This window comes from Mercenaria mercenaria, chromosome 10 (assembly GCF_021730395.1).
Source record: "Mercenaria mercenaria strain notata chromosome 10, MADL_Memer_1, whole genome shotgun sequence".
NCBI lineage: Eukaryota > Metazoa > Mollusca > Bivalvia > Venerida > Veneridae > Mercenaria > Mercenaria mercenaria.
This window is the reverse complement of record NC_069370.1, coordinates 16,833,167-16,858,139: the sequence shown is the minus strand read 5'-3', so window position 1 is coordinate 16,858,139 and position 24,973 is coordinate 16,833,167. Positions and strand designations below refer to the sequence as shown.

Sequence of the window (24,973 nt, the reverse complement as noted above, 5' to 3'; positions counted from 1 at the left end):
TGAGCTTTTGTGATCGCGCGGTGTCCGTCGTCCGTCCGTGCGTCCGTGCGTCCGTAAACTTTTGCTTGTGACCACTCTAGAGGTCACATTTTTCATGGGATCTTTATGAAAATTGGTCAGAATGTTCATCTTGATGATATCTAGGTCAAGTTCGAAACTGGGTCACGTGCCATCAAAAACTAGGTCAGTAGGTCTAAAAATAGAAAAACCTTGTGACCTCTCTAGAGGCCATATATTTCACAAGATCTTCATGAAAATTGGTCAGAATGTTCACCTTGATGATATCTAGGTCAGGTTCGAAACTGGGTCACGTGGGGTCAAAAACTAGGTCGTAGGTCTAAAATAGAAAAACCTTGTGACCTCTCTAGAGGCATATTTTTCATGAGATCTTCATGAGTATTGGTCAGAATGTTTATCTTGATGATATCTAGGTCAAGTTCGAAACTGGGTCACGTAGGGTCAAAAACTAGGTCATTAGTTAAAAATAGAAAAACTTGTGTCCTCTCAGAGGCCTATTTCTCAATGACATCTTCATGAAAATTGGTCAGAATGTCATCTTGATGATATCTAGGTCAGGTTCGCACTGGGTCACGTGGGGTTAAAAAAACTAGGTCAGTAGGTCTAAAAATAGGAAACCTGTGACCTCCTTAGAGGCATATTTTTCATGCGATCTTCAGGAATATTGGTCTGAATGTTTATCTTGATGATATCTAGGTCAAGGTCGAACTGGGTCACGTAGGGTCAAAAAACTAGGTGCAATTAGGTTCTAAAAATAGAAAAACTTGTGACCTCTCTAGAGGCCATATTTCTCAATGCAATCTTCATTGAAAATTGGTCAGAATGTTCTTCTTGTTGATATCTAGGTTAAAGTTCGAAACTGGGTTCTCGTGGGGTTAAAAAACTTAGGTCAGTAGATCTAAAAATAGAAACCTTGTGACCTCTCTAGAGGCGATATTTTTCATGAGATATTCATGAATATTGGTCCTGAATGTTCTCCTTGAGATATTAGTCAAGTTCGAAATGGGTCATGTGGGTTCAAAAACTAGGTCAGTAGATCTAAAATTAGAAAAACTTGTGACCTCTCTAGTGCCATATTTCTCAATGGATCTTCATGAAAATTGGTCAGAATGTTTCACCTTGATGATATCTAGTCAAGTTCGAACTGGGTCAGTGCGGTCAAAAACTAGGTCAGTAGGTCTAAAAATAGGAAAACCTTGTGACCCTCTCATAGAGGCGATATTTTTCTATTGGTGCTTCATGAAAATTGGTCAGAAGGTTTACCCCTTGAATATTTCTAGGTCAAGTTCGAAATGGGTCACGTTGGGGTTAAAAACTGGTCAGTAGATCTAAAGAGAAAAACCTTGTGAACTCTTAAGAGGCTATTTTTTCATGAGATCTTCATTGAATTATTGGTCAGAATGTTCATCTTGATGATATCTTAGGTTCTGATTCGAAACTGGGTCACGGTGGGGTCAATAACTAGGTCAGTAGGTCTAAAATAGAAAATACCTTGTTGACCTCTCTAGAGGCCTTATTTTATCAATGGTTCTTCATGAAAAATGGGGATGAATGTTCAGCTTGATGTTATCTAGGTCAGGTTAATAACTGGGTTCATGTGCCCCACGGTTCAAATAACTAGGTCAGTAGGTCGAAAAATAGAAAAAACTTGTGGACCCCTCTAGAGGCCATATTTTTCCGAAGATCTTCATGAAAATTGGTGGGAAATGTTCACCTGTGGATATCTAGGTCCAAGTTTAAATGTGGGTCACGTGCCTTCAAAAACTAGGTCATTAGGTCAAATAATAGAAGAACCTTGGGACCTCTCTAGAGGCCATAGCTTTTTCAATGGAATCTTCATGAAAATTTGGTCAGAATTTTTTATCCTTGATGATATCTAGGTCACATGTGCCAATAAACTAGGTCACTATGTCAAATAATAGAAATAACTCCGGGATGTCATACTCAGTTGATAACACTGGGTCATGGGTGAAGGTGAGCGATTCGGACCATCATGGTCCTCTTGGTCTAAATAATATTCCCTCTCGGATAATCTTTTCAGCAAATGTACAAGATAAGATACTATTGTATCATGATACACATGTGATTTACGGTATAATTTCGTCAGAACCAAACACACGTAATTCGAATTATCAACGTGGGAAACCCACAGGTCGCCCAAGCTGTGATGTGTTTCAAGCTCGGCTTTGACTAAGTGGTGCTACTGTATCTCGATTTCATCAACTGTGTTAGGCCCATGAAAGTGGGCGCTGCGATGATACTCATTCGCCGTTTTGAAAAGGCATTGTGTCAAGACTGTAGCAAAGGCGTGGTTAACAGATTGACCACTTAAAAATTGAATCGTTTCAAGTCAGATTCTGCTCCTTCAGTAAATTCATTCGCACCATGGAAAAACAACAGAGTGATTTGTCACCAGCATGGGCCCAAATCAAACTGGGATCCATACACCACTCTGGTCAGAATCATTGCTGTTCGCTAACGACTATGCTGGGTTTTCTCAATGGGGCGTCTCAATATATCTGGTATACAAGTATATGTATTAAAAAGTAAAACTTCAGTTTCTGTTTCGCCAGTTACATATTTCGACTTTTTTCTCAGTCTGACTAAGTTGTTAGTTTGTTGACATAATTTCCCAGCATTTTTGCAAGGAGTGATATTTATTCCACTCTTATATACACTTGCTGCAGAACTGACATTTGAGGTGCATCTGTGTGCATGTTTGTGTTGTTTTCTTCACACAAGTCTCATAGAAACCACAGCTTTTGATACGGACTATAAATCAGTGTGTATAATAATTCATGACAGACACTGCCCAAAAGCTTTAAAAAGAAATCGTAAAAGCTGAATGATTTAATTGGAGAAAAAGCTTATATTTTTTTATTGGAGTTATGCCTTTGAAATTTGATTCTAATGTGTTACTATGCTTTAGAATGGTATTTTGTTCTGAGATGGCAATTTATATTATTATGCCTCCCTTTGAAGAAGGAGGGGTATATTGTTTTACAATGCTGGTCTGTCTGTCAGTTGGTATGTAGACCAATCCGTTTACTGATGATAACTCAAGACCGCTTGGGCTTAAGATCATGAAAGTTGATAAGATGGTTGGTCATAACCAGCAGATGACCACTACTGATTTTGAGATCAGTAGGTCAAAGGTCAAGGTCACAGTGACCCAGAACAGTGAAACAGTTTCTGGATGATAACTGAAGAACGCTTGGGCCCAGGATCATGAAAATGAATAGGACGGTTAGTTATAACCGCAGATGATCCTTTTGATTTGGGGATCATAGGCAAAGGCAGGACACAGGGCCGGGAAAATTTTAAAAAGGGTTTCCCGATGATGATGAAAAACGCTTGGGCCCTGGGGATCATGAAGTTGTAGGAAGGTTGATTATACCAGTAGATACCCCTTCGATTTTAAGGTCTTTGGAAAAAGGGTAAAGGTACAGTGACCAGAACAGTTTAACGTTTTCCGGTTATAACTCAAGAATTTTTGGCCTGGATCACAAAGTTGTTGGGAAGGGTTTGTTCATGACCACAAGACCCTTTGATTTGAGATCGTGGGCCAAAGGTCAAGGCACAGGAGCCGGGAAATATTAAAAAACGTTCCAGAGGGTAAAATTAGAACATTTGGGTTTTTAGAATCCAAAATTCAATGGGGATTGATCATTACCAGCAATGACCCCTTTTGATTTGGGTCAGTAGGTAAAAAGTAAAGGGTCCAGTGACCGGAAACATTAAAAATGGCCCGGATGACAACTTGAAAATGTGGGCCTAGGATCAGAAACTTAAAAGGGGGGGTTTTATCATGCCACAGTGACCCCTTTGATTTTGATTCAATGGTTAAAAGGTCAAGCATTTGCCCAAGCAGTAAAAACTTTTGTGAAAGTGACCATATAATTTCTTTTCCCGGGCAATACTGAAAGCATCGGGGAGGCATTTCGTGTTCTACTATTTTGTTAAACTAAGTGACTTAACCCTTACCCTGAAATTTCTATAATGGATTGTCCATCTTTTTTTTTTAACAGTACCATTAAAGTTAAAAGGGGTGCAAAAAAAAAAAATTTCGCTGAATGGCAAACGAGAGATCTGGCTACACGGGCGCAAGGCAGAATCAACGTGTCCAGTTGAAAAAGGGGTTTAAATCTTGTCTCTTGAACTTCTTCTGATTTCCACAATTTTTGCAGTATTTCGCCCTAAAAAAATTATAGAAAGTATAGTCAAAATTAAAAAAAATGATTGCCTAAACCATTTAGGACCAGGGTAGGCCCCCGAGGCACATTTACAATTTGCCCTAAAAGCCAGTTCTGAACCACTTTATGAAATTCAAACAGATTTGGTTGTGTAGGTGCCCTATAATTATGTGGTTTTGGGATTAAAAATTTAACCAAGAAAGGCTGTGATCCCCTTTGGAACAAGGTGAAGTGGTCTTTAATTAAAAGGTGTCTGATGATAATGAGTTTCTTTAAACAACTTCTTTCTTGGAATTGTTTTATGAAATGAAGGGGAACATTGTGGATTGAATGGGGTTTCAAGGTCATCATGTGCATTTTTGCTAACATTTTGTTTGGGCAGTAGGCAATGGTGTGTTACGGTTTTTAACATTTTAAATAAATTGTTATTTTTACATTTACCCGCCCTTCTTTAACCCTTGGGAAATTTATTGCATTGTTTTTTCATTGACATTTGCTGTCTTTTGTGGCTTTTACATGTCTTTCATTTAAAATCGTGCCATTGCTGCAATGGGCTCCATGTTGTTATTCAGACCAGTTTGTTATTAACACTGCCGCATTTCCGTTTTTTGTCAAATTTTCCATGTCATTGTCATTTTTTTTTTGAAATCTTTTTCATTTTCGGGCTGTCATTTTTGCTGACATTGTCCGTATTATTGACATTTGCCATCTCGCATTTTACATTGGTTTCCATTATTGTTTAAAATTTTCATGACATTTTAGGGCCCTCAAAAATTTTGTTAATTGCAATTGGCCCCCTTTTGTTGACATTGTCATTGACATTTGGTCCCCCATTTTCGCTCAATTGAATATTGGCCCATTATTTTTGAATTAGGGCCCCCTTATTTTTTATTTTACATTTTGGCCCCCTTATTGTGACATTGTCATTGACATTTAAGGCCCCTCAATTTTGCTTCAGTTGACATATTGGCCCATTATTGTTGACATTGACATTTAAGGCCCCGCAATTTCGCTTCAGTTGACATATTGGCCTACTATTGTTGACATTTAAGACCCCTCATTTTCGCTTCAATTGACATATTGGCCCATTATTGTTGACATTGTTGATGACATTTAGGGCCCCTCATTTTCGCTTCTGTTGACATATTGGCCCATTATTGTTGACATTGTCATTGACATTTAAGGCCCCTCATTTTTGCTTTAATTGACATATTGGCCCATTATTGGTGACATTGTCATTGACTTAAATATTTAAGGCCCCTCATTTTTTGCTTCAATTGACATATTGGCCCATTGTTGTTGACATTGTCATTGACATTTAAGGCCCCTCATTTTCGCTTCAGTTGACATATTGGCCCATTATTGTTGACATTGTTGTTGACATTAAGGGCCCCTCATTTTCGCTTCAGTTAACATATTGGCCCATTATTGTTGACATTTAGGGCCCCTCATTTTCGCTTCAATTGACATTGGCATTTGCTTGCTTTATCATAAACATTGACCTGGCGTTGTCATTAAAATTGGCCCAGTCTGTTATCGTTCGCGTTGGCCTTTCATTGTCATATTTTTCAGAAATTTTTTTTGAAGATTCAGGGAAGTTTTAATTTCCCATTTGAGAAATGTCAAAACTGTGTTAAGAATATATTGTTTCGAGGATAAATTATATTCCCTCTTGGCAGTGACAATTTTCACCATACTCAAATCAGAATCTTCACGCAAATTTTAAATGTCTTATTGGGGATGTTGTTCTCATTAGATCTTTATTTTAAGTCATCTGTGGATTGGGATCACCTTGCCAGTCATTAGAAAATTATTCAAATGTTTTGTAATCTAGCAGTTTTGTATTACAAATTTTATTGCAGTATATTGGTTTTTACTGGCAGAAAATGTTACTGTCAATTTCATTGTAATGTTTTTTCTTAGCACCAAGTGGAGGTATTGATAAAAATCAAGATGCAGATAATTATTTTCAAGGATTCCACATAAATTAGTTTTCTAATTCAAAAAGTTGTTAAAGGGATTATTCCTTGTTTTAACATTACTAGAATTACAATATGGTTAAAAAACTTACACAGGTTGAAATTGACTTTAATATTCTGTGAAAATTAGTCACAGAGAAATAGCATTAGGTATTATAAGCTTGTTAGAAATGATATAATAGACCTTGATTTGGAGGTATTCTTCTGGTGGACATTGTTGGCCTACGACATTGTGGGTACAGTTCGTTTACTAGGTCATGCGTATTTACACTTTTTCAAACTAAACTTTCTCTACTTATAAAATGATCTTTCTACTTTCTGATTATGTTTTGTTTTAGCTTGAACTCACGTTTTTCTTATACTAGAAATTTAAATTATGGAAGCCAGAGTTAAGGTTACAAAACGTAATTTTTAATGTTTACAAACACGATGTTTACAAAAATGAACTGTATGTAGTGACATCTTATTTTACGTAAATTACATGGGCTTATTTACTGATACACATGCTTAACAATGTGTAGATAGGAGCCTGAAGTGCTTATTGGAAGCTGAACTCATGTAGGGCATAAGAATTGAAATTCTTGTTGTCAGCAAATCAAAGTTCTATGTATTCTATATAATGGCAGAGATATTGTGAGAAAGGTTTAAATATACTATAAATGTAAATTGACAGAGGCGATAATATTATCTGATTATGCTTATGGCAATAGAATATTGTGTAATCATAATGGATTCAATTAACATATAAGTATAGAGGTGTGATATAAGTAAGACTGTTAGTATAATAAAGGAACGGAATGTGTAATGGAAAAAGTCCTTCTAAACAGGTATTATTTTTATTATGGTAAATTGTAATCATTTGTCAAAACATGGCAATATTAGCATCAGGTCATCTTCACTCACTGTGTCTGTGATTAACATGGTTGCCACCTACCTTGAAAAGTCAGGGAAAAAATGATTTTTTTTTCAAGGTCAGTGAATTGTCAGGGAAATCTTGATAATGGTCAGTGAAAAATGAAATTTTAGAAAAGTCAGGGAAAAATGAAATTCTGGGCCGATTTTTAAAATATTCAGTGGCTATGGCAGTCTTAAGCAGTATCCAAACACATTTTGGTGTAATTGTGTATAAACATAATTTAAATGTGTTTAATCAATTTTGTTATTAAGTTATTTTTGTATTCATTAATGAAAGTAAAAAATTGTTACATCTGAAGAAAAATGAATATAAAAGCGCGGATTGGATGGCTGTAGGGGAGAAGGAGGCTGAAAAAATATTGTGGTATCGGTCAGTGAAAAGTACGGTTTAGTCAGGGAAAAGTCAGTGAAAAGTCAGCGAATTTCATTTTCTCAACATAGTGGCAACCCTGAATTATTTAAGGCTGCATATTTAAAAATAACTAATTAGAATGGTGTTTACACACTTAAGTTGCATTTCTCTCCTATTAAGTTATAACACTGTTGAAACATGCTTCACAGACCAGTGTTTCTGGTTTCCCCACCAGTTACTAGTAACTGACCAGTGTTACTTGTTCAGCACCAGTTCTGACCAGTGTTCCGAGTTTCCTGACCTTCACTGACCAGTTTAATTCTTACCAGTAATCACCAGTGAATCCTTACATACACAAAAAACTGACCAGTTCGCTTCCCCTCCATCCTCAATGAAAGTGAGATAGATACCATATTCGAAATGACCATAAATGACGTAATGATACTAAACCATACCCCTCACCTGGAATTTGAAACTACGACCTCCCATTGAATTGGATATTTTGTGCTCATTCTGACCTTGAGGTTCTTTTGTATCTTGCAGTAATTATATTTCAGAAGCTGCTAGTACTATCAACCAAAAACTAGGGGGAAAAATGAAGTTTCTTGTTCCGATGAGCAAAGATTTCAAAGATTTTTTTCATATAAATAAGGTTGAAAAAATGTTGGTAGACTGGGTAGGTCGAAAATTTAATAAAAACATGAAAAATGGTACCAATAGCTCTAATGCTTGGCACTCAACATTGAGGGAATCGGGCTTCTGAACTCCCTTCTCTCATACCCTTGTAGTGATGAATACCATCAGGATTGAGGTGATAAGAGTAACATAAGTGGTATAGAACTTGTTTTATAATTCTGATATATTTTCTTGTATATTTACAGGATGAGAAACGCCTGAGTCCGGACTCTGTGGTCGGACCAATGTTATGTAATCAGAAGAAGGACAAGACATGCCTTGTATGCGGGGACAAAGCCCTCGGCTATAATTTCAATGCAGTATCATGTGAATCGTGTAAAGCCTTCTTCAGGAGAAATGCTCACAAGGTTAGTTACTGGCTACCAGGTTACTGTTAAAACAGAAATTTTTGCGAGGACTTAAATTTCGCTATATTTGCAAGGCCCTACATATCACGAAAATTAAACCTTGCATAAATATTGCATAAATATTAACCATTAGTATTATTCAAATTCTAGGAGGATAGTATTTTTACAATTTCACAAATATTTAACCTTGCGAACATACTCAGAATTTCAAATTTGTGAAATTTTGACCCAGCTAAAATATGTGCTTTTACAGTATGAAGATGAGATTAGAGTCCAGTTATATGATTGGTCATTTTCAAGATTTGATGAGATCTGACCTATCAGATGACTTGGGTGTTGGGACTGGTCTCCAGATTTAATGAATAATGTCGGCCTTGAGTCCTGTTCTTAATTTGGGTTCATTCCCTAAATGGGTTATACCAAAGACGTGAGAAATGGTACTACATGGTAGTAGCTTCCTCACTTGGTGCTCAGCTTAAAGAGGGTAGTATGGGGTAGCATGTGGTGTGTCTATGGCGTGATATTCCAGTGAGGCCTAAAAAAAAAATATGTTTGTTTCCTGTAACCCAACCGACCGTAAGTTTTTACCGCCTACTGCAATTTTTTTATGGGCTGAAATTCGAGATTCTGATCATATCTTTATTGATTATAGGGATAATTTAGTTGTACCCGACCTCGTTGTGCATAGTCACGAACGTTCCTGGTTCTGTCGACATGAAACAACATGGCGAAAAGCCTGTTTGTCGGCAGACTCGAGGTTCCGGGTTTTCACCCGCGAAAATCGAGAAGTTTTCTTTGATGCATATCGAGTTCAAAAGTTCTGCCCCTTGTCAGTCAAAATCTCGGTGAATTTCAATACTATTCGCCGCCACAAGCGGAAGTATGGCAGTAGGTGGAGCGTCATATACTAATTAGCTACTGACAGATGTCAATCACGCCACACGCCGACTGACACGTGGTTATCTCGCTGTTTGTATTTAGTACTTCATTATGAAAGGTGTTTATCGATCAAGGTGTAAACGTTAATTGATAAACAGTTCGTAGAAGAGCAGTCTATTATCATGTTTGTACCACTTGTTCAGGGGTCACGCTGTCGGTTGCACTTGAGCCATTTGCGACAAAAGATTAATTGTGGCCATGAAAATCTCTAATTGGCAAAAACGGCCCGAAGCTATGTCTGTCTGCAAAACTATGAACTTTGCCTTTTACACAATGTTTACTGAACAAAAGGAATCAGTGTAGAAAAAAAACTTGTATGAACAACATCTGTTATTGAAAGGCAGGAGCAAATTTTCAACAATTTTATTTGATTAGTTATTTAATTTACAGGCCTCGACCTTAGAGGTGGACCGTTGGACCGACGCAACCAAAAATATCGGCAGGTCCACTATCAAAAGTTGGGTAGACCGACGGTCAACCAATTTTCAGTCACGGTCTGCAAATAAAATAAAACCCTTAAAAGTGAAAAAATAGGGGGGGTGGGGGATCGTACCCATATCGGCCAATTCACAAAACGAAAGTTGATTTTGCCTTAGTACGGCATTCTACAGTTATAAGCATTGGCGAGTTAAAGTAAGGATAGCATGAATGGACTACTCCACCGATCGGGTGAGTGGTTTTTACGTGGTAACTTTACCAAATTGAGTAATTACATCAGGCAAAATTACCTGGATTGACTGGAATTTACCCGCGAATCGTAAAAATATCAAAACGTCATGCTGGTAATTTTCAATTCCACAAGCACGTGCGCCCTATCGTAATACTTAATTTACATTGCAGTTACTTTTGACACAAAAAATGCGCGTAGTGCATTCATTTTTAGCTTACCTGTCACAAAGTGACAAGGTGAGCTTTTGTGATCGTGCGGTGTCCGTCGTCCGTGCGTCCGTGCATCCGTCCGTAAACTTTTGCTTGTGACCACTCTAGAGGTCACATTTTTCATGGGATCTTTATGAAAGTTGGTCAGAATGTTCATCTTGATGATATCTAGGTCAAGTTCTGAACTGGGTCACGTGCCATCAAAAACTAGGTCAGTAGGTCTAAAAATAGAAAAACCTTGTGACCTCTCTAGAGGCCAAATATTTCACAAGATCTTCATGAAAATTGGTCAGAATGTTCACCTTGATGATATCTAGGTCAAGTTCGAAACTGGGTCACGTGCCTCAAAAACTAGGTCAGTAGGTCTAAAAATAGAAAAACCTTGTGACCTCTCTAGAGGCCATATATTTCACAAGATCTTCATGGAAATTCATCAGAATGTTCACCTTGATGATATCTAGGTCAAGTTTGAAACTGGGTCACGTGCCTTCAAAAACTAGGTCAGTAGGTCTAAAAATAGAAAAACCTTGTGACCTCTCTAGAAGCCATATATTTCACAAGATCTTCATGAAAGTTGGTCAGAACGTTCACCTTGATGATATCTAGGTCAAGTTCGAAACTGGGTTACGTGCCATCAAAAACTAGGTCAGTAGGTCAAATAATAGAAAAACCTTGTGACCTCTCTAAAGGCCATATTTTTCATGGGATCTGTATGAAAGTTGGTCTGAATGTTCATCTTGATAATATCTAGGTTAGGTTCGAAACTGGGTCACGTGCAGTCAAAAACTAGGTCAGTAGGTCTAAAAATAGAAAAAAATTGTGACCTCTCTAGAGGCCATATATTTCATGAGATCTTCATGAAAATTGGTCAGAATGTTCACCTTGATGATATCTAGGTCAAGTTCGAAAATGGGTCACGTGCCTTCAAAAACTAGGTCAGTAGGTCAAATAATAGAAAAACCTTGTGACCTCTCTAGAGGCCATATATTTCATGGGATCTGTATGAAAGTTTGTCTGAATGTTCATCTTGATGATATCTAGGTCAAGTTCGAAACTGGGTCACGTGCCATCAAAAACTAGGTCAGTAGGTCAAATAATAGAAAAACATTGTGACCTCTCTAAAGGCCATATTTTTCATGGGATCTGTATGAAAATTGGTCTGAATGTTCATCTTGATGATATCTAGGTCAAGTTTGAAACAGGGTCATGTGCGGTCAAAAACTAGGTCATTAGGTCTAAAAATAGAAAAACCTTGTGACCTCTCTAGAGGCCATACTTGTGAATGGATCTCCATAAAAATTGGTCAGAATGTTCACCTTGATGATATCTAGGTCAAGTTTGAAACTGGGTCACGTGCCTTAAAAAACTAGGTCAGTAGGTCAAATAATAAAAAAACCTTTTGACCTCTCTAGAGGCCATACTTTTCATGGGATCTGTATGAAAGTTGGTCTGAATGTTCATCATGATGATATCTAGGTCAAGGTTGAAACTGGGTCAACTGCGGTCAAAAACTAGGTCAGTAGGTCTAAAATTATTAAAATCTTTTGACCTCTCTAGAAGCCATATTTTCAATGGATCTTCATGAAAATTGATCTGAATGTTCACCTTGATGATATCTAGGTCAATTTCGAAACTGGGTCACGTGCAATCAAAAACTGGGCCAGTAGGTATAAAAATAGAAAAACCTTGTGACCTCTCTAGAGGCCATATTTTTCATGAGATCTTAATGAAAATTAGTGAGAATGTTCACCTTGATGATATCTAGATAAAGTTCAAAACAGGGTCACGTACCTTCGAAAACTAGGTCAATAGGTCAAATAATAGAAAAACCTTGTGACCTCTCTAGAGACCATATTTTTCAATGGATCTTCATGAAAATTGGTCAGAATTTTTATCTTGATAATATCTAGGTCAAGTTCAAAACTGGGTCACATGAGCTCAAAAACTAGGTCACTATGTCAAGTAATAGAAAAAACGACGTCATACTCAAAACTGGATCATGTGGGAAGAGGTGAGTGATTCAGGACCATTATGGTCCTCTTGTTTAATATAATCACTTGAGATATTCAACACCGCTTGAGAACTAATACAGTTTGAATTCTATATCAATTTTAATAAGATATCGACAGGAATGTAGGCAAAATTCTTTTAAAACGATCAAATTTTCATATAATGTTTTGTAAAATTTCAAACAGCGCGATCTTGATTATTTATTTCCTTTTTAAAGTAAATAAAAGGTACATACTATGGTAATAAAATTCAGACTTTTGACCAGAAAGTACAAAAAACACAATTAAAAAATCTTAAATAATGAAAAAGCGGCAGCAATTTAAATACATTGAGTAAAACGATTTTTTGGCAAACAGATTTCTGTTAGCACAGCAGAATAGATTACGTGACCTCATGAACGTAAATAGAAATGTGGTTTTAAAATGAGGCAGATGTCGTTGCGATTTTTAATAAGTTTTAAATGAGTCTTCGTACATATATTTTTTGACACAACAATTTGTAAGATATTCTTCTCAAACAATAATGTAAATTTCTTGAGGGCAAATAGGTCAGCATCATTCACGGTCTGACACATTTACATGTCAGTTTATTCGTGATATTGCACATTCGCTTTTAAAAAATTAAAGAAAAAACTTTTTACTGATTTCTTCTCAACAATTAAAGGAATCGAGAAAGTACGATCAGACAGTGATGTGTCACATGGCGGGAAAACATGACGTAATGCAATGACAATCTCGTGGAAACTATACCGCTTTGATCTCCACTGCAGATGCCACAATAACCGACACACTTCTTTTAGCTCTTTGAGGGGGGTGTTAATTGATGATGAAAACGAGGCCAATTACTTAGTTTATCATCAGAAGGATTACCGATAATTGTTGATGTTTTTTTTATTTTCACTTTCAACACTGGTGCTGATTGTGTCCATATTTTGGGACACTTTTCAAAATAATTATGTCTCCCCCAGGAGACATATTGTTTTTGCCCTGTCCGTCCGTCCGTCCGTCCGTCCGTATGTCAAACTTCATTTCCGAGCAATAACTGGAGAACCATTTGACCTAGAACCTTTAAACTTCACAGGGTTGTAGGGCTGCTGTAGTAGACAACCCCTATTGATTTTGGGGTCACTCCGTCAAAGGTCAAGGTCACAGGGGCCTGAACATTGAAAACCATTTCCGATCAATTACTAGAGAACCACTTGACCCAGAATGTTGAAACTTCATAGGATGATTGGCCATGAAGAGTAGATGACCCCATATTGATTTTGGGGTCACTCTGTCAAAGGTCAAGGTCACAGGGGCCTGAACATTGAAAACCATTTCCGATCAATAACTAGAGAACCACTTGACCCAGAATGTTGAAACTTCATAGGATGATTGGTCATGAAGAGTAGATGACCCCTATTGATTTTGGGGTCACTCCGTCAAAGGTCAAGGTCACAGGGGCCTGAACATTGAAAACCATTTCCGATCAATTACTAGAGAACCACTTGACCCAGAATGTTGAAACTTCATAGGATGATTGATAATGAAGAGTAGATGACCCCTATTGATTTTGGGGTCACTCCATCAAAGGTCAAGGTCACAGGGGCCTGGACATGGAAAATCATTTGATCAATAACTAGAGAACCACTTGACCCAGAATGTTGAAACTTCATAGGATGATTGTACATGCAAAGTAGATGACCCCTATTGATTTTGGGGTCACTCCATTAAAGGTCAAGGTCACAGGGGCCTGAACATTGAAAACCATTTCCGGTCAGTAACTTGAGAACCACTTGACCCAGAATGTTGAAACTTAATAGGATGATTGCTCATGCAGAGTAGATGACCCCTAACAATTTTGGGGTCACTCTGTGAAAGGTCAAGGTCACAGGGGCCTGAACATTGAAAACCATTTCCGGTCAGTAACTTGAGAACCACTTGACCCAGAATGATGAAACTTCATAGGATGATTGGTCATGCAGAGTAGATGACCCCTACCGATTTAAGGGTGACTCTGTTAAAGGTCAAGGCCACAGGGGCCTGAACATGGAAAACCATTTCCAATCAATAACTTGAGAACCTCTTGACCCAGAATGTTGAAACTTCATAGGATGATTGTTCATGCAGAGTAAATGACCCCTAATGTTTTTGGGGTCACTCCGTTAAAGGTCAAGGTCACAGAGGTCTGAACATTGATAACCAGTTCATATCAATAACTTGAGAACCACTTGACCCAGAATGTTGAAACTTCATAGGATGATTGAACATGCAGAGTAGATGACCCTATTGATTTTGGGGTCAGTCTATTAAAGGTCAAGGTCACAGTGGCCTGTTCATGTAAAATCATTTTTTTTGGAAATAACTTGAGAACCACTTGACCTACAATGTTGAAACTTAATAGGATGATTGGACATGCAGAGTAGATGACCCCTACTTATTTTGAGGTCACTTGATCAAAGGTCAAGGTCACAGGAGCCTGAACAGTGACTTGAGAACCACTAGGCCAAGAGTGTTGAAATTTAGCGGGATGACTAGACATGCCAAGTAGATGATCCCTATTGCAGCCAACCATCAGTGTCTCTTTGACTTTCGCTCCTGACCCCTATTAACTTCTTGCCTATAGGACTTTGCATTGGGGGAGACATGCGCTTTTTTACAAAAGCATTTTCTAGTTATTTTTCGGGATAACAGGTTGCTACAGTCTTCCATTTTTTAGCCCACCATCATCAGATGGTGGGCTATTCAAATCACTCTGCGTCCATGGTCCGTCGTCCTTTCATCCGTCCGTCAGTCAGTCCGTCCTTCCGTCCGTTAACAATTTCTCGTTATCGCATCTCCTCAGAAACTACCTGGGGGATTTTGACCAAACTTTGTCAGAATGATGTATTGGTACCCTAGTTGTGTCCCCCTGAAAATCAGACTGGTTCAACAATTTTTTAGTAAGTTATGGCCCTTTGTTTATTTCTATAATTTACATAGATCTATATAGGGAAAAACTTTGAAAATCTTCTTGTCCAAAACCACAGAGTATAGGGCTTTGATATTTGGTATGAAGCATCATCTAGTGGTCCTCTACCAAGATGATTCAAAATATTTCCTTGGGGTCTAATATGGCCCCGCCCCGGGGGTCACATGGTTTATATAGACTTATATAGGGAAAAACTTTGAAAAACCTCTTGTTCAAAACCACAGGGCCTAGGGCTTTGATATTTTGTATATGACATCATCTAGTGGTCTTCTACTAAGATTGTTAAAATTATCCCCCTAGGGTCAAATATGGCTCCGCCCCAGGGGTCACATGGTTTACATAGACTTACATAGGGAAAAACGTTGAAAATCTACTTGTCCAAACCACAAAGCCTAGGGCTTTGGCATTTGTAATGTAGCATCATCTAGTGGTTCTCTACCAAGTTTGTTCAAATTATCCCCCTAGGGTCAAATATGTCCCAGCCCTGGGGGGTCACATGGTTCATATAGACTTATATAGGGAAAAGATTTTAAAATCTTCTTGTCAATAACCTACAACATTCAAATTTGGACCACATATATGGTTTTGAGTGGCAAGATGAACCTTGACATGAGTTGACCTTGATTTCAACCTAGTGACCTACTTTCACATTTCTGTAGCTACAGCCTTCAGATTTGGACCACTTGCATAGTTTTGTGCACTGAAAAAAACTTTGACCTTGACTTTGACCTAGTGACCTACGTTCACATTTTTGAAGGTACAGGCTTCAAATTTGGACCACATGCATATTTTCGTGTTCTGAATTGGAATTTGACCTTGATTTTGACCTACTGACCTACTTTCACATTTCTCAAGCTACAGCCTTCAAATTTGGACCACCTGCATAGTTTTGTGTACCGAAACAAACTTTGACCTTTACATTGACCTAGTGACCTACTTTCACATTTTTGAAGGTACAGGCTTCAAATTTGGAACACATGCATAGTTCTGTGTTCCGAAATAAAATTTGACCTTGATTTTGACCTAGTGACCTACTTTCACATTTCTCAAGCTACAGCCTTCAAATTTGGACCACATGCATAGTTTTGTGTACCGAAATGAACTTTGACCTTAAGATTGACCTACTGACCTACTTTCACATTTCTGTAGCTACAGGCTTCAAATTTAGACCACATGCATAGGATTGTGTACCGAAACAAACTTTGACCTTGACATTGACCTAGTGACCTACTTCCACATTTTTGAAGGTACAGGCTTTAAATTTGGACCACATGCATAAATTTGTGTTCTGAAGTGTAATTTGACCTTGATTTTGACCTAGTGACCTACTTTCACATTTCGTCCTTGAAATTGATCTAGTGACCTACTTTCACATTTCTCAAGCTACAGCTTTCGAATTTGGACCACATGCAAAGTGTTGTGTACGGAAATGAAATTTGACCTTGAGCTAGTCAGTAAGTCTTGAAATTTGGAACACTCAAAAATGGCACATTGGTGGGCGCCAAGATCACTCTGTGATCTCTTGTAATTATTTAGAAATAAGTCCTGTTTCTTTGAGTCATATGAAGTTATGACGTCTACAGCATCACAATTTATGAGATAGAATTGGAGGTCCACTAAAGTCTGAGCAGGTCTACTAGATTTTAGCAGTTGGTGAACCTGCTGGCAACTGCTGAAAAAAGTTAAGGTCGAGGCCTGATTAGGCAGTTAATTGGCGATAATAAGGTTACTAAACACAGAAATGTTCTGACACCTACTAAAAAAAAAAATTAAAAAAAAAAAAAAATTCCCTACCTACCGACCCCAATTTTCTTCAGCATGTTACAGGAAACAAACATATTTTTTTTTTAGGCCTGAGGTAACACTATAAAGTTGGGCATTGTGCCCCTGCTTCAAGTAGACACTTTTGTTTATATGACAGAAAAAAAAACGTTCTAATCATGTCTCCCCATTTCATAGGAGACATATTGTTCTTGCCTTTGCCGTCTGTCCATCTGTCTGTTTGCCCGAAACTTGTCCATAACTTTTCTCAAAAGATATTGGTCAGGATCTCATTGAGACTTAGTATAAAGCCTAGTTGTGCAATTTTTATGCCCCCGAAGGGAGGCATATAGTTTTTAAACCGTCTGTCGGTCTGATGGTCTGTTCACAATTTTCGTGTCCGGTCCATATCTTTGTCATCGATGGATGGACTCACATGAAGCTTTACAGAACAGATAGTGATAATTTCTTTACGCTAAGCCAGAATGAGAGCATGATCAGAAACTTAAAGGAAATATGCAAGAACTGATGTAAGGAAATATTTTTTTGCAAATCATGTTGTTGGCCCATGGAATAAATTACCACAAAGCATGGGCTCAGCGCCGTCCTTGAGCAGTTTTAAGAAGAAATTGAATCAACACCAGATGGCAAAGTGGATAATCCGGAAAAGTAAAGTAAAGTATGTGAGGGGCAGTGCATACCTAATTTACAAACAGCTCATGTTTTCTTCATTTATGTTCCTTTTGAGCTCCACTATTAGGAGAATAGGGGTGCTATTCTACTCGCCCCGGTGTTGGCTTCGGCGTGTCCTATCTTGGTTAAAGTTTTTCGGCAACCTTTGTTTTTCTGTCATATCTGTGTTGCTATTATATTGCTTATATCTTACTGTAACTTAACATAAACATTGTCCACCATACAAAGAAAGTATGTGCATGGGCTGGGTCCATTATACATAAGGTCAAGGTCACCAAGGTGTTATACAGATAGCTCTTGTTACTCTAACACAATTCTTGGATGTCAATGCTTAAGATTACAGAACTGTATTATGAAAAAAAATTTCAAGCAATTTCTTCTATACTATACAATATCTTAATAATACCCATATGGGAAGTTACACAGTAATCAAAGATAGATACAAAATTGTTTTTGTTTTGAAGAAAACTATTAAAAAAGTTCTGTCATTTTTCCATTTCCCCATTCCACCATGAGGTAGTGACAGCTCTAATGTTTTGAAATCACAATTAGCATTGACCTATTACCAGAGGGTTATTTATGTCCATGTGACTTTTCTGCACTGAACAGGCTCTCCATTGAATAACAAGGCTAATGTATCATGACTTTTTTGCACTGCATCCAAATCACCGTTTATCTCTATTACAGGTATTATGTGCTGTTGTTTTGCTGTCAGATATCTATAAAGGAATTATTATAGGCCTTCAAAGTATTAGTCCAGTGTTAGGCGTAAAAAAAAAAATTGTTTGTTTCCGGTATCCCGACCTACCCTAAATTTTTGGCCCGACCCTAAATGTTTTTATGGCCTTGGAGTATATTTTTTTCAACTTTTTAATAAAAAGTTGAAAAACTGCACACTTTTTATGCTTTAAACATGGCCAGTGATGTTAGAAATCAACTTACTGATGCTCTAAAGGCATAACCCCCTTATTTGTACTCATTTTTTGACACAAGAATAATTTCCGAAAAGTCTCCTTTAATAAAAAAAAAAATCCCCCCCAAAAAAAATTTCCGACCTACCTACCCTAATTTTTTTGAGCATGTTACCGGAAACAAAGAATTTTTTTTTTTAGGCCTTAGTTGAAAACCAGTTTTAGAGACTATTGGAGTGTGTTTTTCCATCCGTCCTGCATTCATCCATCATGTCGTCTGTTTTCATTCTGTCTGTCAGTCTGTCCTCACTTTCATGTCTGAATGTTTAACAGAGATTCTTTAATCTGGTTTTCTTCATACAAAATTGATAGACATAGGCCCACTTTTATGAATTTGTGCTGAGATAAATGTGGGACCTTTTTATACTCCCATTTGAAAAAAGGGGATGTATTATGGGAATGCCACTTGCGGGCGGGTGGCGTCCACAGACTTTGTCCGGAGCATTATATATATAGATGGAGGGATTTTTAGCTCGACAATACGAAGTGTAAGGGGAGCTATCCTACTCGCCCTGGCGTCTGCGTCTTTCCGCATCCCCACCTTGGTTAAAGTTTTGGTGCACTTTCTCTTTTTTCAACTTATCTCTGTAATTACTTGATGGATTTGATTCAAACTTTAAATACTTATTCCTCATCATCATCCACATCATCTGACATAAGGGCCATAACTCTGGCACCAATATTTCATGAATTATCCCTCCTTTTCCCTTAGATTTTCAGGTTAAAGTTTTGATGCAGTTTCACTCTATCTCTCTTATTACTGAATGGATTTGATTCAAACTTAAAATAGTTGTTCAGCATCATCACCCACATCATATGACACAAGGTGCATAACTCTGGCACCATTTTTTCATGAATTATTCCCCCTTTTTACTTAGAATTTCAGGTTAAAGTTTTGGTGCGCTTTCACTCTACCTCTGTTATTACTGAATGGATTTGATTCAGACTTAAAATAGTTGTTCAGCATCATCACCCACACTATATGACACAAGATGCATAACTCTGGCACAATTTTTCATGAATTATTCCCCTTTTTACTTAGAATTTCAGGTTAAAGTTTTATGCACTTTCACTCTGTCTCTGTTATTACTGAATCGATCTGATTCAAACTTAAACAATTGTTCAACATCATTACCATTATCATATGACACAAGGTGCATAACTCTGGGACCTATTTTTCATTAATTATTCCCCCTTTTTACTTAGAATTTTAGATTAAAGTTTTGATGCACTTTCACTCTGTCTCTGTTATTACTGAATGGATTTGATTCAAACTTAAAATAGTTGTTCAACATTATCACCCACACTATATGACACAAGGTGCATAACTCTGGCACCAATATTTAATGAATTATGCCCCTTTTTGCTTAGGATATACTTATATAGTGTTTTGATACATTTTATTTTTACCTCTCTTATTACTTTAAGTTGATATTTTTGACATAGGCTCGGGCTATTGTGCAATATCTTCATCCACAATTGGAGTCATTAAACACTCCAGTGACAGCTCTAGTTTCCTCATATGTGCCCAGTTTCACAATCCAGCATTGAAATAGTCGAGCGCGCTGTCTCCTGTGACAGCTCTTGTTATGAAACTTGGCGCAATTGTTCACCATCATGAGACGGAGTGTCATTCACAAGAACCAGGTCCCTAGATTTAAGGTCAAGGTTAGACTTAGAGGTCAAAGGTCAAATTCAAGAATTACTGTCCGGAGCATATCTTCTTCATGCATGGAGGGATTTTGATGTAACTTTGCACAATGGTTCACCATCATGAGATGGAGTGTCATGTGCAAGAACCAGGTCCCTAGATCTAAGGTCACGGTCACACTTAGAAGTCAAAGGATACACGAATGAAAACTGTCTGGTGCATTTCTTCTTCATGCATGGAGAGATTTTGATGTAACTTTGCACAATGGTTCACCATCATGGACCAAGTGTCATGCGCAAGAACCAGGTCCCTAGGTCTAAGGTCAAGGTCACACTTAGAGGTAAAGGATACAAGAATGAAAATTTTGTCCAGAGCATTTCTTCTTCATGCATGGAGGGATTTTGATATAACTTGGCACAAGTGTTCACCACCACGAGACGGAATGTCGTGTGCAAGAACCAGGTCCCTAGGTCTAAGGTTAAGGTCACTTAGAGGCCAAAGGTCAGATACAAGAACGACTTTGTCCGGAGCATTTCTTCTTCATGCATGGAGGGATTTTGATGTAACTTTGCACCATGAGACAAAGTGTCATGCGCAGGTCCCTTCTTTAGAATTACTTCCCTTTGTTGTTACTATAAATAGCTTATATTGTAACTTTTTCATTACTAGTCATAGGGAATCGAGACTTTTCTGTAGTACAACATGCATGTTACAACCAATTTGAGGTATATTTGACCGACCTCTTACCTTGTAAGGATTTTTGTGTGGACTAAATACAACTGGCACTCTTGTTTGCTATTTTATGTAAAAGATACACTTTGCACGAGCATGTTGATTTACGCAGAACAAAAAAAGGCACAGAACACTAGTTAAAAAACATCTGAAAGTATACGAGAGGGACTCAAACTGTTTGTCTACATAACTGTGTAAACTTACTCATTTGGCTTATCGGGATGACTTGTATTATCTGATATTTATGTCTCCCCCCCTCTGGGGAAGACATATTGTTTTTGCCCTGTCCGTCCAAACGTCACACTTCATTTCCGAGCAATAACTGGAGAACCATTTGACCTAGAATCTTCAAACTTCATAAGGTTGTAGGGCTGCTAGAGTAGATGACCCCTAATGTTTTTGGGGTCACTCCGTCAAAGGTCAAGGTCACAGGGTCCTGAACATTGAAAACCATTTCCGATCAATAACTAGAGAACCACTTGACCCAGAATGTTGAAACTTCATAGGGTGATTGGTCATGAAGAGTAGATGACCCCTATTGATTTTGGGGTCACTCCGTCAAAGGTCAAGGTCACAGGGGCCTGAACATTGAAAACCATTTCCGATCAATAACTAGAGAACCACTTGACCCAGAACGTTGAAACTTCATAGGATGATTGGTCACGAAGAGTAGATGACCCCTATTGATTTTGGGGTCACTCCGTCAAAGGTCAAGGTCACAGGGGCCTGAACATTGAAAACCATTTCCGATCAATAACTAGAGAACCACTTGACCCAGAATGTTGAAACTTCATAGGATGATTGATCATGAAGAGTAGATGACCCCTATCGGTTTTGGGGTCACTCTGTCAAAGGTCAAGGTGACAAGGGCCTGAACATTGAAAACCATTTCCGATCAATAACTAGAGAACCGCTTGATGCAGAATGTTGAAACTTCATAGGATGATTGGTCATAAATAGTAGATGACCCCTATTGATTTTGGGGTCTCTCCATTAAAGGTCAAGGTCACAGGGGCCTGAACATTGAAAACCATTTCCAATCAGTAACTTGAGTACCACTTGACCCAGAATGTTGAAACTTCACAGGATGATTGTACATGCCCAGTAGATGACCCCTATCAATTTTGGGGTCACTCCCTTAAAGGTCAAGGTCACAGGGGCCTGAACATTGAAAACCATTTCCGGTCAGTAACTTGAGGACCACTTGACCCAGAATGTTGAAACTTAATAAGATGATTGGTCATGCAGAGTAGATGACCCCTAACGATTTTGGGGTCACTCCGTTAAAGGTGAAGATCACAGGGGCCCGAACATTGAAAACCATTTCCGGTCAGTAGCTTGAGAACCACTTGACCCAGAATGATGTAATTTCATAGGATGATTGGTCATGCAGAGTAGATGCCCCCTAACAATTTTGGGGTCACTCTGTTAAAGGTCAAGGTCACAGGGGCCTGAACATGGAAAACCATTTCTAATCTATAACTTGAGAACCTCTCGACCCAGAATGTTGAAACTTCAAAAGATGATTGTTCATGCAGAATAAATGACCCCTATTGTTTTTGGGGTCACTCTGTTAAAGGTCAAGGTCACAGGGGCCTGAACATTGATAACCAGTTGCGATCAATAACTTGAGAACCACTTGACCCAGAATGTTGAAACTTCATAGGATGATTGAACATGCAGAGTAGACGACCCCTATCGATTTTGGGATCAGTCTATTAAAGGTCAAGGTCACAAGGGCCTGGTCATGTAAATATTTTTTATGGAAATAACTTGAGAACCACTTGACCTAGAATGTTGAAACTTAATAGGATGATTGGACATGCAGAGTAGATGACCCCTATTTATTTTGAGGTCACTTGATCAAAGGTCAAGGTCACAGGAGCCTGAACAGTGACTTGAGAACCACTAGGCCAAGAATGTTGAAATTTAGCAGGATGACTGGACATGCCAAGTAGATGATCTCTATTGCAGCCAACCATCAGTGTCTCCTTGACTTTGCTCTTGACCCCTATTGACTTCCTGCTTATAGGACTTTGCATTGGGGGAGACATGGGCTTTTTTACAAAAGCAATTTCTAGTTTATACTTGTCATCCCTCTAAGCCTTACTCATATATGCATTTTACTGAAATGAAGACATAACATGGGTGGTAAACACGCAATCCAATTCCCACTGGGAATTGTGAAGGTGTTGCGCATCAATATATACAAAATTGAGGTAGGTGGGTTTTTGTTTTTGTAAATAATGACACATTTACGAATGTTTTCGAAAAACACAAAAATGAATAAAGATCATATGTGTGAAATTCCAACTTATTGATTTAAGGATCAGCTCTGTTATCACGAAAACTCTGCTGGCTCGAACTGTCAAAAAAGCGTGAAATCATGAAAAATGCCAATTTTCTAACTCTTGTGCCTTTTTTCTGGGAATGTGATGCTTCTAATGATCAAACACGTGTAAAACAGTCATGAATATTACATACACTTGAATGAAATGTTGCTTTAGGGGGAAAAGATTGGCAAAAAAATAATCGGGAATGGGGTTGCGCCCCGGGAATTGAGTTGCGCGTATACATTATATACATATATGTATACGATTATTTTTTTGTCAATTATGTCCCCGTAAGCAGGATTTGAAGCAAATAATTTTGATATTCGTTACTTTATAACAGTTGAGTTATCATAAAAAGCATCAAATGTCCTCAGATTAGGCATATGAGGTCAGAAACGTCCATTTTTGTTGATTTCATACTTTTTTCACGCTTATTGTCGCCTGAGTTTTTGTGATAATAGAGCCGAGTCATAACTTACAAACCACATATTTTACACATAATTATGATATATTATTATATTTGTGTCGAATAGCATTTTGCTTTTTTCGAGAAAATTCATTTTTGTCTCATACCAAGCAAAATCATAACTTCACATACCTCAATTTCGTCTTTTTTTACATGCAACACCAGCACCGGACGTTGCGCAACCCATTTTAAGCGTATTCCCAGCAGGAATTGGATTGCGCGTTTACCACCCGTGCATTAAAAAATCCAAGTCAAGTCATAATATGCTGGACAGACTTACTTGCTCTCATAAATTAGACATTAATATTCATGTAGAAACTTCAAATGAGTTGAATTTAACTCATAATTTTAAAAAAGAGACTTAAATCTTTCAAAAATATGATGTGACAGGTGCGAGGAGATATCTACACCATTTTCAATACACAGCAGACTGCCGATGACAATAAATTGCAGAAACAAAACACAAAATATACATTCATAAAATGTCAGCAAGGCAAGTTTATGCTTTAATCAACATGAATTCATTACCAAAGATGTAATCATTACAAATACTTTGTACATGTACCAGAAAATGTTCCCAACGGGTTACATTTGAGATTTCCTAACAGAAAAATGCAGAATAAGCTTGGACGTGACGGCGACAGTCAGAAATTATCACGCTGTCCCGAGACGTTCTATTATTATGACTACTACAGGACATTGTGTAATGTGTTTACTTTAAACATAACATAACAACCCATTAACCAGGAAGAGACTATGATACTATTTTAAACTGCAGTTACGGCTCAGTGCAGTGACAAATTAACTAAAATAGTCCGCTTTATAAATGTCAGGTTGACACAGGATCAGTATGTAAGACATCTGTTACATTAGTTTAAGATTTTATGAGATATAGAATACATAACGCTTACCATGCTAAATTTCTATAATGGACTGGTCCATCTTCCAATTTGGGCAGTACCATTTATCATTTGAAGGGGTGTTTATTAAAAATTTACTGACTGAATAGCGAACAGTGCAGACCATTATCAGACTGCACGGATGTGCAGGCTGATCTTGGTCTGCACTGGTCGCAAAGGCAGAATC

The 24,973-nt window shown here is 37.9% G+C and overlaps 1 protein-coding gene across 1 annotated transcript in view; it reads left to right on the top strand.

The window, feature by feature from the left end:
* LOC123559747 (nuclear receptor subfamily 1 group I member 2-like) overlaps positions 1-24,973 on the top strand; it is a 107,070-nt gene that overhangs the window by 40,454 nt on the left and 41,643 nt on the right. Inside the window, exon 2 of the mRNA XM_045351808.2 lies at positions 8,339-8,500. Coding sequence (XP_045207743.2) covers positions 8,339-8,500 — 162 coding nt within the window. The remainder of the gene's footprint in view (positions 1-8,338; positions 8,501-24,973) is intronic.